A 15,122-nucleotide genomic window follows, 5' to 3' on the forward strand; every position below is an offset into this window, starting at 1 on the left:
CTTGACATGCATCAGTAGAGAGGGAGGGGTCTGAGCACACTGAACTAGTATAACTAGAAGTGATTGTTGAATGATGTAGAGACGAGAGGGGACGGTATTGATACACATCCTACAGTTCCTGTAGTCTAATTTGAATAGTAGGTGTGGTTTCAATAGTCAAGTTTTGCTGCCCATATACATCACATTAAATCATTAAATACATTATTAATGCATATTAAAGGTTGGGGGGGGGGGGGGGGGTTCGCAGCGAAGCCATAGAAGAATGGTACCCCAAAAGAACCATTCTAGTGTAAAAAATGTTTTTAAAAATCCAAGCCTTATATAACTTTTTTGTATGTTAACCTTTTGTGTTCAGGTTCCATCATGGATGTTAAAGGTTATGAACCATCAATGCCAATAAAGGCATATTTTCTAATGAGTCTAAAATAAATATAAGCTTATATTTATGCATTATGCAAAACAATCATTCTAATAATCTAGATTGTAATTGTATAATTTATACAACATGGTAGTAAAAGTAAATCAGGGGACCTGTTACCACAACTTAAATAAATGCATGGTTGCAAAAAATCGAATGTATTGTTTTAATTAAACCTTTTAAGTTACAAACAATTATTTTGTAGAGTTCTGTTGACATAATAATGCTGAGGATTACATCAACTTAATATCGTCTGTAATTTAAACTCAAATTTCTACATTAATTGGCTTTTTTTAAAGTTAGGTTTTAGTAACTTAATGAAATTGTCTTGATCCCTTTGGAAATTAGGCAGTGGATTTCTAGTCCCCAGCATGCTTTGTATAGGAAAGGATAAGGAGAATAAATGTTAAAAATTAAGTTTTTTTGTTTGTTTGTTTTTTGTGAAGGGAAGACCTGTTAGTGTTTAACGCTGTTATGTTGGACATTTAAAAGAGTTTGTGTAATGTTAAAGTTTTTGTGGTTACTATTGTGCTGAAGCGATGCATGAAGGTAAAGAAAGCAATAACTGTGCTAATGCCAGTGATGACAAGCTATATCCTGTTTCTTAAATATACATGTTTAATAAGTTATGTTAGCATGTGCTGTAGCTGTTAATTTGAACTGAAATATATCAAATTAATTGTTCCCAGGGCTACAACTGTAGTAGTTATCAACTTTTAAAAAAATGTGTTTAGCATTATTAAGTTCCTCTAACTCAATGTAGCTTGTTTGGTGTATGTAAATTATCTTCTGTCTCCCTCACTTTGAGGGTTCAGCCAGTGGTGTCCAAAACCATTCAATCCCACATTGCACCGTCCGCAATAACGACTGTACAGCCGATGTACACTCAGTGGCTGTCCAACTTCATGCACTCGTTTTCATTCAGTCCTTCAAGTGAACTTAGTGGACTAAAGTAGGAAATAGTGAATGAGAGTTTAGGGGGCGATTTCAGATTCAGCCATGGTTTCACCGGGTTCTGGTCAGGTTCCGATACACTGGCAGCGTGGTACAGTTCTTCTTCTTCTTTTGGCTTTTCCCTTCAGGGGTCGCCACAGAGAATCATCTGCCTCCATCTAGTCCTATCCTATGTATCCTCTTCTCTCAGACCTACTACCTTCATGTCCTCCTTCACTACATCCATAAACCTCCTCTTTGGTCTTCCTCTTGACCTCCTGCCTGGCAGCTCTAACCTCAGCATCCTTTTACCGATATATTCACTCTCCCTCCTCTGAACATGTCCAAACCATCTCAACCTTGCCTCTCTAACCTTGTCTCCAAAAACATGTCAGCGTGGTACAGTTGATGACGTCATAACAGTAGCTCGACCTACAGTAGCTCGAGTTTGCCCTGGTTACGCCCACATGACACTGGCTAACTAGCAATATTGAAGTCTATATATTTTTATTCAACCACCTAGTTAAGATAACATTTGATGGAAAAACATTTAAAGGGGAAACATTTGGTGAACAAAACAAAAAATGTGATGTTGAGAACATGGCAGCTACAGTATTTGGGGGGGGGGGGGGGGGGGGGGGGTTCCCTAACATACAATGGCACTGTAAAATGAAGTGTAACCCTAATCGGTCTCTGTTGTGGTTATATACTTTATAATTGTATTGAGAAGCCATTTCTATTCAACTTAGCACTATTTTACAGACCCGTCTTTAAAAGTCAATGGTCCTTATAGAGAGTCGCCTATCCTCTCTGTCCAGCATCCTATCCGGAGTCTCCACGAGCTCAAGGTCCTCCTTCTCTCCTCCAGCCTTGGTTGCCATGGCGATGACGTCACCTTGCACCACACGTTCAGCCCAGTGACGGAGTTCTTCAGAGGCGGGAGTAACAGAGAGGCGAGCCGGGGAAAAGCAGCTCAATCCCTGAGTGTGCAGAAGAAGACAGCTTTCCAGCTTCCTGCGTCCACGCCAGTGTCCTACCTGCAACACCATGCGCGAGATTGTGCACCTGCAAGCCGGCCAGTGCGGCAACCAGATCGGAGCCAAGGTAAACTGCACAAATAAATGGCTTTTTCTGGGAACGGACGTCTCGGATTTGAACACGCACGCGATGCCATCCGAGGCGACCAGCCCGCCCTTAAAGAATCTTCCAGAAATGCATCGCAGTTCATGTAGATTCATTCTGCCGCTTTTATGAACTGCATGAAGGATCAGGGATGAGCTTTCATTGGGTGAGGACACATCTCATCCATTGTACGGTGAAGAATGAATGAAAGCGTTTATTATTTTTTTCTCTATTCTATAATCGTGCAATTATGACACATTTTTTACAGTCTTACTTTATACACCTTCAGGGTAATTTGTTTTTTTATGGCAATGCGATTGAATTGTTGGATTGGTTCCTCATATCGATGGTAGGCTAATGACCCACTTAACGTTCTAGGATCGGGGAATAAAATATTTTATTTTGATATTTAATATTTTGCAAGATATAGGCTATTCTATATTCAGAGATAAAATAACATCGCATTGATACATTCCTCGGCTTCATTGGAACCTGCAAAATTGACGTAATCCTCAAGATTCCAAACATAAATAAGAGATACACACACACACACATTATATGACTGATTCATATATATATATATATATATATATATATATATATATATATATATATATATATATATATATATATATATATATATATGCACGTGTTAATCATAAAGTTTTTTTAATTTCTTGCATAAAATTGTAACTACATATTTACCTATATTTACATTCTTGTTTTTAATATTTTGTTTTATATTTATATGATTCTTTACTCCATTTGTCTCCGTCTGCCTCTCCTCATCCCTCTCTCTCTCTGGCCTCCGCCCTGTTCTCTCTCTCTCTCTCTCTCTCTCTCTCTCTCTCTCTCTCTCTCTCTCTCTCTCTCTCTCTCTCTCTCTCTCTCTCTCTCTCTCTCTCTCTCTCTCTCTCAGTTCTGGGAGGTTATCAGCGATGAGCACGGCATTGATCCAACAGGAACATATCATGGAGACAGTGACCTGCAGCTAGACAGGATCAGTGTTTACTACAATGAGGCCTCGGGTATTATTATTATTTTTTTTAATATCATAAAGGTTACAGATGCAAGAATTCATCATCCTTATGAAACAATTGAATAAATATTATGATATTTGTCGACAGCCTAAATATTGTGGGATCCAAAAGCCTAAGACAACATTGAAAATCTGGGATGTAAACATAGCGGTTATCGCTAACTATAACTATTAAAATTAAATGAAATAAAAATATCTGATGAAAAAACTAAACTAATCGAAAGAAATGTCGCCAAGCTTGCCAACTTAAGTTCTAAAATTACTAATTGAAATAAAATTACGTATAAAAAACCTGAAATAATAATATACTGAGTTCCTATAATTACCCAGTGTGAAAGCCCCTATGATCATCAGTTTTCAACTGAATTTTTCACTTAAATCATTATGTTATTTGTAAAAATTTGTGTTCTCAGACTTTTAAAGCTTATTGTATGTGCAAGCAAGTGCCTGATCAGTAACCGACTGTATCTGTCTTTTTAGGAGGGAAGTACGTTCCCCGTGCCATCTTGGTGGACCTGGAGCCTGGCACGATGGATTCAGTTCGTTCTGGACCCTTTGGACAGATCTTCAGACCTGACAACTTTGTGTTTGGTAAGCATTCATCAAATGTTTTTTTTTTTTTTTTTTTCATTACCAGCACAATGATGGAAATAAGAAAAGTAATGACAAAAATTAAATTGAATCTAGTAGGAATGAACATGGTGCACAACATGGTATTGCTGTGAATGAGAGAAAGTCCAATGCAAAATATGATGAAATAAGCCCTGCCTTCTAAATAAAAGAGACAGTCTGCAAGTGGTAAAGTCATAGTGCCCTATCATACATCCGGCACATTGCGACGGCCATGTTCAGGTACATTGTTGGCTCGTTTCTATTTTGAAGCAACTGAAAACAACTGCACCATTGACCAACAAAAACCTGGTCTAAAGTCAATAGTGCAGTATTTTTTGTGTTATTTAAATAGCATGTTAGTAAAATGTGCCTATAACACAAAACATTGACTCATTAAGAGACTAGGTACAACCCTTTTGGACCATGAGCCTGGCACACCAATTTTTCCCCGTCATTAAACTAGCAAAAGCAGATACACCATTTGACTTAGATCATTAAAAATGGGGCCCATAGAAGCTCCAGTTCCTATAAAAACCTGGAGCGAGCTTAGGACTACACATGACCAAACTGATGTATACTTTGTTTCATGTTTATGTCAGTTTTTATTGCTGATTTGAAATGTTATTTCAATGAGTTTGTACAGCAGGTTAAGAGATTTCAGCATTCCCCCAGTCAGATAGAAAGGACATGGTTTTGGATGCCCAAAATGGCCGCCAGGAGGCGCACATCCTGATGTTGAGTTAGACATGTTCCTGGGTCAACATATTGTAACGACCGCTCTGAGACAGAAGGTAGGGGATCCAAATGCAGTGTTTAATGAATGAATGGGTAATCCACAAACATAGTCCAAGAACAGGCAAGAGGGCATAACAGGTAATCAGTCCAATAAAGCAGCCAAAACAGAAGGGACAGGCAAAAGGGTAATCCACAGAGAAGGCAAGAAATCCAAGACACATGAAACCAGGGAAACACTCAGAAATGCTGTTGTTACACAAACAAGACTTCACAGTATAAATATGCAGAGGTAATGAGGTAATGAACACAGGTGTAAACATTGAGTGCTAATGAGTCCGAGCAAAGGATTATGGGCAATGTAGTCTGTGAGAGAATGAAAGTCTGGGTTTGAGTGCCCTCTGGTGGTGATCACAGGCACTGGTGAATTGTGATATATTTTGTTGATCCTGAAACAACATTCCTGTCTGAAAATGGAATCCTAACCATATCCTTACCTCAAAACCTAGTCCAAGCCATAAGTTATCCCTAAAATGAGAGGGAAATTATGTGAGTAACACTGATGTAGCAGCACCAAACCCTGGTCGTAAAGATAAACTTGAGATGAACTCTCAAATCCAATTGGATGATTGGAGTGTTAATCCAGGGACATATTGCACTTGGTCAAATCAGCTTCACCGCAGGAGGCGTTCCAAATATGGCCGCAGGGTGAACTGCCTTTCCTCGAAAGGGACTGTCAATGCTCAATTCATATTTTAACGTTTGCAGGTCAGAGTGGTGCTGGAAACAACTGGGCCAAAGGTCACTACACAGAAGGAGCGGAGCTGGTGGACTCAGTACTTGATGTTGTCCGTAAGGAAGCAGAAAGCTGTGACTGCCTGCAAGGTTTTCAGCTCACACACTCTCTCGGCGGAGGCACCGGTTCCGGCATGGGAACCCTTCTCATCAGCAAGATCCGTGAGGAGTATCCCGACCGCATCATGAACACATTCAGCGTGGTGCCCTCGCCTAAGGTGTCCGACACCGTGGTGGAGCCTTATAATGCCACGCTGTCGGTCCACCAGCTCGTGGAGAACACAGACGAGACCTACTGCATCGACAACGAGGCTCTTTATGACATCTGCTTCCGCACGCTCAAGCTCACCACACCAACCTACGGTGACCTCAACCATCTCGTCTCCGCCACCATGAGCGGCGTGACAACCTGCCTCCGCTTCCCTGGCCAGCTCAACGCCGACCTTCGCAAACTGGCCGTCAACATGGTGCCCTTCCCACGTCTCCACTTTTTCATGCCCGGCTTCGCTCCCCTCACCAGTCGAGGCAGTCAGCAATACCGGTCGCTCTCAGTTCCTGAGCTCACGCAGCAGATGTTCGATGCCAAGAACATGATGGCCGCCTGCGACCCGCGTCACGGCCGCTACCTGACCGTGGCCGCCGTCTTCCGCGGGCGCATGTCCATGAAGGAGGTGGACGAGCAGATGCTGAACGTCCAAAACAAGAACAGCAGCTACTTCGTCGAGTGGATTCCCAACAACGTCAAGACCGCCGTCTGCGACATCCCACCACGCGGGCTCAAAATGGCAGCCACCTTCATCGGCAACAGCACGGCCATCCAGGAGCTCTTCAAGCGCATTTCCGAGCAGTTCACCGCTATGTTCCGCCGCAAAGCTTTCTTGCACTGGTACACCGGCGAGGGCATGGACGAGATGGAGTTCACCGAGGCAGAGAGCAACATGAACGACCTGGTGTCCGAGTACCAGCAGTACCAGGACGCCACCGCCGAAGAGGGCGAGTTCGAAGAGGAGGGCGAGGAGGAGGTCGCCTAAATCGCAACCACCTGCCAAAATAGTGTTCTACTCCATCCCCAGCATTATATCCTTCTCAACACAAATCAATGCTATCCATGACAATGAATGGTTTTTTACATTCACTATCCCTCAATGACAGTCTTGCCCCCACCAGTGACATTTTGAGGAATTGTGTACATTTGGTTTGGCTTTGTGTTTCTGAGTGTTGTGAATGCACGCCATCAAATCCCCTCACATTCAAGTGAAACGCAGGTGATTTTAACTGTGAAGCCTTCAGATTCCATAACGATGAAAATATTGTCAATGTCAATCAGAATAAAGGCTAATTCTACATCAGAAATGCTTGTTGTTTTTTTCTTTGAACGTCACAAAGATTTACCTGAATGTCTGATCTACATCACTGGATCTCAACCAGGTTGCCGTGGTAACTAAAATGTGTTCTTCAGAACACAATTAAAGCTGCAGTAGGGAGTTTTTCAGAAAACGTTGACTTTAAAAAGTAAAAAAAATATTTGAACAAGCACAACTCATAGGTCACTCCCCCTTGCTCTCTGTTGCGCTACAGCCCTTCCTCCACAGCTCCTCCCCCATCACAATGGAGCTTCCCGTGAATGTGCAGGCTAGTAAGCAACGATGACAGTTATAGTACATCCACTGTTATGGACGAAACATCAACAATATGATTTACATTGACTATGGCCTGCCCATACTTTTACTACAAACGTGGTCCTCATAAAACTACATATTTTGCAATACATGTAATGTAACTATATGATGTTGCACTATTTCTATAAGTAATAAGTAGCTAGTAAGATAATATAACGGTAACTAACGTTACAGTATGCAAGTAATTATTCTATCGATATGTAATATTTTTCCGTCAATACCATGTATGGTAAATACTGCAGATGTTGTTTTTGCTGTAGTAGTGGGCTATATATTTATGTTTGATATGAAGTATAGGGGTTCCCTTTACATCAAGTAGCAGTAGCAGCAGCAGTGAGACACGCTCCTGGTGTGAAAAGGCATAGAAATCGTCACGCGTATGACACGCAACAGAAACGCTCGTGGTGTGTCTCTGGCCTTAAGAGACTTTCAACTATAGACTGTATACTTTCAAGAGACTTTCGTTATCTGCGGTTCCACCCGCGTGTCACTCAGGCAGTGTGCAAGCTCTAACCTGTTAACATAGGAACCGATATAAAAACGGACACGCCAGGAAGCTGAGACGCTCAAACGTTTGCAGTGTTGTCGGCCTATAAAGTATGAAGATGTATCGTAAAAAAATAATTTTTAGAAAAGTTACCTACTGCCGCTTTAAAGATATTTTTATACTTTCTGACCCCACATAGACTGTAAAGACATTGTTAACTCCTTCACCGCCAGCGTTAACTTCATGCTTTTCTTTTTTATCAACACTTAAATATGGGTAAGTTTCATAAAAGCAACATTTTGAACAAAAGCTAAGATCAAGTTATTGTTAAAGACCACATCCAGATCAGATTCAGAGCGATGATCAAACATATATGGAGTAGATTGAGTCCATCAACACCCATAAATGCTGGTAAGCCTGATACAAATTGTGGTTTTTGCTCTATATGGCTAATTTTGCCCTTCATGACAACTGTAAGGGGATGCTTTTTTAAAAATTATAACTCATTTATTTACATTATATAAAGCCTTAAAGTTCTGCATAATTAAGGGCGTGGTCACTTTGATGGCAACGGCCAGCTCCTCTCTACTTTACACTTCAAAACTGCTCTTCAGAAATCCTATGGGTGACGTCACAGACACTACGTCTATATTTTTTTACAGTCTATGGTTTTACTGCATCTAAATATTAAAAAGTGGGCGCAATAAAAAGTCCCGGCTGAAACATCCTCCCTCACATCTCCCCCTCCCCCCTATTGACAGAAATGAGAGGGGGAGGGGGAGACGTGAGGGAGGATGTTTCAGCCGGGACTTTTTACTGCGCCGAGTCGAAGTACTCTCAGAAGTGCTATTCCGCCATACATTATAGTTCTCCTTTTAAATCCGCATGAAAAGTGCCACGTTTTATGTTATGTCACCATACTTGATCGTTCAACTATTCGTGTAACTGTATTTAAATTTGGTCACTTCTGACTTGATCTCTGTTTGGTACCATAGTGAATGAACTGGGCTTATTGGGCTAAGCTAAATGCTATCAGATCATCAGCGCACGTCAGAGAGAGAAGTGCACGCACTGAGACGAGAGAGGTATGTGTCAACTCATCTTAGTTAAGGGAATAACATAGTTTAATATGAAAAAGCAGTGAAGTATCCCTTTAAGAGTGGACAGCCTTGCACTGTAAAAAGTGAACAGTTGGATCAACTTAAAAAAATTATTTCAATTGGTAACACCTAAACATGTTAAGTTCTCTCAACTTAAATAATTACGTTTTATCAACTTACATTCAATGGGTCAATCACACTTATATTAATTGAGTTCATTGAGTTAATTGAGAAAATTGAGTTCATTCAACTTAATTTCATTTCATTCCTACTTCAATGTATTGGGTTTTCCCACAGTTGGATCAACTTAAAAAAATTACTTCAATTGGTAACACCTAAACACGGTAAGTTCTCTCAACTTAAATTATTACATTTTATCAATCACACTTATATTAATTGAGTTCATTCAACCCTATTATTTACATTAGTCTAACTGAATTTCATTCCATTCCAACTTAAATGTTTTAGTTTTTCCCACAGTTGGATAAACTTTAAAAAAATACTTCAATTGGTAACACCTAAACACGTTAAGTTCTCTCAACTTAAATTATAACATTTTATCAATCACACTTATATTAATTGAGTTCATTCAACCCTATTATTTACATTAGTCTAACTAAATTTCATTCCATTCCAACTTAAATGTTTTAGTTTTTCCTACAGTTGGATCAACTTAAAAAAAATACTTCAATTGGTAACCCTTAAAAAAAGTAAGTTTTCTCAACTTAAATAACTACATTCTATCAACTTAATTTCAATCACACAAGACTCAAATAGCTTTAGAAATATTTATTAACAATTCATTTTATTAAATTTAATTTCCCTTTTTACAAACTTTGAGAAATCATTACAAACTGTTCATATTTGTTGTGCAAATGAAACTTCCTGACACACTTAACATCCATTTCATTCCAGTCTTTTTGAAAAGTTGTCATTGCCTTTCAGGATTAAGCTAAAAACTGAGCCACTAATCTATCTATAAAAATAAATATAAACAGTGGTTATGCGAATAAATTAGCCACATAAATAAAAAGGGATACTTCACAAAAGGGATAGTTCACCAAAAAATGGTTCAAGTTGTTTCAAACCTGTATTTGTTTCTTCCTTCTGCTGAACACATTGGATGATGTGTTGAAGAATGTTGGTAACCAGACAGTTGACGGTACCCATTGACCTCCATAGCAGGGAAAAAAAAAAATACTCTGGAAGTCAATGGATACCGTCAACTGTCTGGTTACCAACATTCTTAAACACATATTTTGTGTTCAGCAGAAGAAAGAAACTCATACATGTTTGGAACAACATGAACCATTTTTGGATGAACTATCCCTTTAATATATTCTATGGAACCATTTCTACCAAGTGTATTGTGATAAGTGCTTTAGAATAGCTTACAGGCAATGCTCTAAACCATGTTAAAAAATCTAATTAAAAAATAAACAGATCATGGAAAATGTTTAACAGCAATGGGTGATTACCCTTTCACCAATCAACTACAGATTCAAACATACAACTAGATACTAGACAAACATATGAAACAAATGGATAATCTTACAAACATAAGAAAACAAATTAAACTAAACTAGATATTCTTTCAAACACAGACTAGACATAAGCACATTCAAACATTACTTCAAGTTCACTGTAGTCTACTGAAAAGACTACTTGACATCTTGTGCTAATGAAGCTGTAAGAGCACTTTCTGGAATGCCGTGAATATAAGCTCACCCTCGAAATCATCTCGTAGGTTATCCTAAAGTAGCGCACATAAAAATAAATTAAAAAACATTAAAAAAAAACATTTTGCTACCACAAATGTAACATTTTCTGAAAAATAAATCAAAATAGAATGTGGCCTTTCAACTCACAATGTATTCCTTGATAAGGTCTTGATTTCCCCCCAGGAAAAGGATGAGCCGGCGTTCTGACATGGAATCCAGAACCTCTGTGCTGAGTTTACTACATGAACAGCATAGGAGACTGCAAAAAAGAAAAGAAACTGTTGAATAAAGTCATTATTTTATTAAAATAAAATATTAAAAAAATATTTAGTTCACTTCAGAAATCAATTTCCTGATAATTTAGTCACCCCAAGATGTTCATGTCTTTTTTTTTTTTTGTCGAAAAGAAATTAAGGTTTTTGAGGAAAACATTCCAGGATTTTTCTCAATATAGTGGACTTCAATGGTTACCAATGGGTTAAAGGTCAAAATTGCAGTTTCAGCTAAGGTCTAATTGAGCCAAACCATCGTTATACGTTTTAACCACAAATGCTTGTTTTGCACTAGCTCTGTGTCTTCTCACATTATGTTATAGCGCTGTAAAGGTCATGCGTGACATAGGTGGAAGTACCGATCCAGTGTTTGCGAAACGGTAGTGCAAAGACTAAGTCAAATCCCCTGTCACCTAAAAAAAGAGGGTCAAACATCGCAAATTTTTTTCAAAGACAGATTGTTTCGTTAGATAAGACCCTTATTCCTTGTCTGGGAGCCATTTGAAGCTGCACTGACACTGCAGTTTGGATCGTCAACCTGTTGATCCCAGTGAAGTCCACTATATTGAGAAAAATTTGGCATGCTTTTAAAAAAAAAAACTTAATTTCGGCTGAAGTTACAAAGACATAAAGATCTTGGATGACATGGGAGTGAGTAAATTATCAAGAAATTAATTCTAAAGTGTACTCTTTAAAAATGCATCTGAATCAGTCATTGCTGGCATTTATAATTTAGTCCGATAATAAAACATACGTCAACAAATCATTTATTAGCTTTATACCCTAATACATTTAATCATTCTTGATTAAAGGGATAGTTTTGTTAAATTTACAGGCCATCCAAGATGCATAAAAGGTGACCTTTTTTCTTCAGTATATCAGTAAAGATTTTTTTAGCTGAAACCGCATTCCTCTGTGATTCATATAAATGCAAGTCAATGGCTACCGTCACTTTGAGAGTAAAAACAAAACAAAAAAACATGTGGACAAAAAAAAACAAAAAAACATGCAGACAAAAAAAAAAAAATACCCGGGGCTACTGACATCACATCGAGTCTTATAAAGTGAAACGATCAGTCTATGTAAGAAACTGAGCATTATTAACATGCAACATTGCCATGAACGTACTTAGGACTGTTTGCTGAGGCTGTTGATTACAGGTAATAATAGATTCAGTTTCCTGCATAGGCCGATCATTTTGCTTTATAAAACCTCAAAGAATCGCCAGGACCCACAGGTATTATTTTTGGTTTGCCTGTATGCATTTTTTTTTTTACAATTCTTTTTGACTTGCATTATATCAACATGGTCCACAGTTTCAGCTAAAAAACAACAACAACAACATATTTACTGTTCTACTGAAAGAAAGAAAAAAGTCACCTACATATTTTGGATAGGCTGAGGGTGGGTAAATTAACAGCATTTTTTATTTTATGACTGAACTATCCCTTTTAAATTGTCCATTTTGTTTGTGTGGTGATGACATTTCAAATTTCTATGCTATAAACAAGTATTTAGCAATTAAATGTTACTGAGACTAAAATAAGATTGTGCAGTTGATATTAATGTAACACACAGACGTACCTGATACAAGATTTTAAAAATTGCAGCAGTCTTCTCACGGGTTGCTCCTCCCTTTGAATGGATTACTCTGATTAGTTGATTCATGTACACGTCCAACTGGGCCAGGAACGTGTCTTCCAGTGGAACAGCCATAAGCCTATAGAACTCTGAATTGATCTAAAATCAGAAAGAAAGAAAAAAAAAAAACAGTCAACAACAGTCAAACTGATTATATCAATTCATAAAAGGTATTTAGCCAGTAAAACCAGAACTTTAAATTATTTTTTCAATACCTTGAAATGTCTGAAAAGCACAGGCCACCTCGCCTTGAAATCCCTGACACTGGCCTCCTGCATCACTACCTCCTGCTATCTGTAAGCAAACGAAAGAGACATTTTGTTCTTGACAACCTTTTAATTTTTCCTTTTTTTTCCAGCCTCTGTTAAAAGTTCAAGTCTGTGGCTGCTTAAGCTTTCAGCAAGTTAACAGACACCTCTACACACACCTGTCAATAATGTTAGATAACACAAGATGGAATTTACTCATACATATCCAACATTAGTAATTCATATCATCAACTATATAAGAAATGATAAATTACTTACCATGTAATATTATAGCAAAGTGTCATCAGTTGTCAAACATTAAGACTTTCGGTCCTAAGAGGAGAAAAAGTAATTGTCAACAATTGTAGTTTGTAAGTGAAAAAATGGTTTGCTACAGGTCAAGGAAGTTAATTAATTAGATGTGGAAATACTAATATTTCTACTAAAAAACCCTGAAAATTTGTCTGGGTGTAACACCATGAGGTAGGCAAATGAACGGCGCTAGTGTTAGGCACAATGACGTTCATCACAGGCTGAATCAGAAATCGCCTCCTATACCCTCAAATAGGGCATTATTTGAAATGACAGTCCTTTGTAGTGGTGTCCGAAACCATAGTGGAAGTTACTGACTGAGTGCACTCATTTAATTCCACCGCAATAACGAGTGTAAGTTAACTTACAGCCGGTGTCACAAACGGATGTCCGACTTCACATCATAATTTTGCCCGAAAAAGTGACGTTTCAAAGACAGATAAAAGAACAGACAAACATTACTTTAAAAGCAAACTCAATATTATACTGCAGGAATTCAAATTCGAGCATTTTGTCCCGCTCCGCGAGCACTTCCTGCCCACAGCATTTCCACTAACTTAACGTTAACTTTTTCTCGCGCGGCACAGACGGTTAAGGAGGCATCAATTAAAAAATATATATTTCATACACATACTCCCAAGATCCAAACTGAACACATTTATATAAGACAAACGAGTAACTTAAGTTACAACATATTGTTACATAGAACATACTCAGAAACGCTATATCGCAAACGTACGTTCAAAAGTTCGGTTAATTTAGATTTCATTAGAATTTATGTTCACAGACAACATCAATTAACTCATAAACAACTAAAACACACGTCCACAAGGTACATTTTCGAGTATAGTAATTAAAACAAACTTCCAACCTACCTTTTTCATTCGAGTCCCGAGAGGGAAAAAAATGGCGGCCGAACAGAACATTTTCCAATTTTCAGACAGGCTCGTGCGTCATGACGTCAGAAAAAAACGTCTGACGCGGGTGTCCTTAAAGGGAAATCTTACTTTGGGTGAAAGTGACATTTTAAAGGGAAATCATACTTTGGGTGAAAGTGACATTTTAAAGGGAAATCATACTTTGGGTGAAAGTGACATTTTAAAGGGAAATCATACTTTGGGTGAAAGTGACATTTTGAATCTATCTGAATTTCTATGCGTTCAAGTTGAAAGAGTGTACAATTATACTTTGAGTGAAAGTGAGATTTTGAATCTATCTGAATTTCTATGTGTTTAAGTTGAAAAAGTGTACAATAATCCATTACAATTAGGAAAGCAGAAATACCAAGTAAATAGACTCAAATAGTTGTAGTAATTCAACTTTCACCCAGGTTCACTTTTTACAGTGTGAAGTCATAAGGGTTGAGAACCTCTTTAGATTTAAATGAACATAGTGTCCTTTGTCATTCAAATATCATTGTTGCCATTTTACGAATCCATATTAATCTCTGTGGCTCATGGCGACACATTGATGTCTTAAGACACGAAACAATTGGTTTCGAGCAACAGGGTTTAATATGGATTCATATGTCTGTTTTTTACACTCATAAAAATACACCCCATTGACATGCATTATACGAGCATTGGATGGAGTCAAAAATCTTCATTTGTGTTCTACTGAAGAAACAAACACACCTACATCTTGGATGCCCTGGGGGTAAGCAGATAATCAATTATTATTTTTTTGGGGTGAACTATCCCTTTAAATCAAGTGAAAAAGCCTTAGCCACCACTAGAGAGCAGTGTTCCTGAAAACAACCTACTGAACAGGTCTCCCTCTGATCTAGTCCTACAAGTCTTGCTTTGTTCTCATGCAAGCAAATCTGAGAAAAATCTTAAGCAATGCTGTCTAATTGCTATAGGCTTCCTAGAAATACACTCCTCCATGCACACCCACATATTTTTGGAAGTGTCAGCAATCATATGACATTTATGTCATATTATAAAGCCTCAAAATAGCCTACACCTTTCCAGCTATATTCCAGAGATATTTAACAGATATCTTAACCAGG

At 38.3% G+C, this 15,122-nt stretch overlaps 1 protein-coding gene and 1 long non-coding RNA gene across 3 annotated transcripts; one reads left to right on the forward strand and one right to left on the reverse strand.

Annotated features, from left to right (window-relative positions):
* The first annotated feature begins 2,252 nt into the window (after window positions 1–2,252).
* On the forward strand, window positions 2,253–7,004 carry tubb4bl (tubulin, beta 4B class IVb-like). Of its 2 annotated transcripts, none has more exons than XM_067422903.1 (4): window positions 2,253–2,455; window positions 3,393–3,501; window positions 3,993–4,103; window positions 5,625–7,004. In XM_067422903.1, the coding sequence occupies exons 1-4, from the start codon at window positions 2,399–2,401 to the stop codon at window positions 6,680–6,682; spliced, it is 1,335 nt and encodes a 444-aa protein (XP_067279004.1). In that variant the 5' UTR covers window positions 2,253–2,398; the 3' UTR covers window positions 6,683–7,004. The 2 variants fall into 2 exon arrangements, with proteins under 2 accessions (XP_067279004.1, XP_067279012.1); XM_067422911.1 differs by lacking the exon at window positions 2,253–2,455 and adding an exon at window positions 2,490–2,639.
* Window positions 7,005–10,155: 3,151 nt separating this feature from the next.
* LOC137055050 (uncharacterized) lies at window positions 10,156–14,400 on the reverse strand. Its single transcript, XR_010899973.1, has 6 exons — window positions 13,987–14,400; window positions 13,079–13,132; window positions 12,767–12,845; window positions 12,495–12,650; window positions 10,786–10,897; window positions 10,156–10,670 (listed from the first exon to the last, which is right to left on the reverse strand). It is a non-coding gene; the product is annotated as an uncharacterized lncRNA (long non-coding RNA).
* Window positions 14,401–15,122: the final 722 nt, after the last annotated feature.

Source organism: Pseudorasbora parva, chromosome 2 (genome assembly GCF_024679245.1).
Source record: "Pseudorasbora parva isolate DD20220531a chromosome 2, ASM2467924v1, whole genome shotgun sequence".
NCBI lineage: Eukaryota > Metazoa > Chordata > Actinopteri > Cypriniformes > Gobionidae > Pseudorasbora > Pseudorasbora parva.

Coding starts and splice junctions, on each gene's coding strand:
- tubb4bl (XM_067422903.1), top strand. CDS start 2,399: ATGCGCGAGATTGTGCACCTGCAAGCCGGCCAGTGCGGCAACCAGATC. Junction 2,456..3,392: donor GCAACCAGATCGGAGCCAAG/GTAAACTGCACA, acceptor TCTCTCTCTCAG/TTCTGGGAGGTTATCAGCGA. Junction 3,502..3,992: donor TTACTACAATGAGGCCTCGG/GTATTATTATTA, acceptor CTGTCTTTTTAG/GAGGGAAGTACGTTCCCCGT.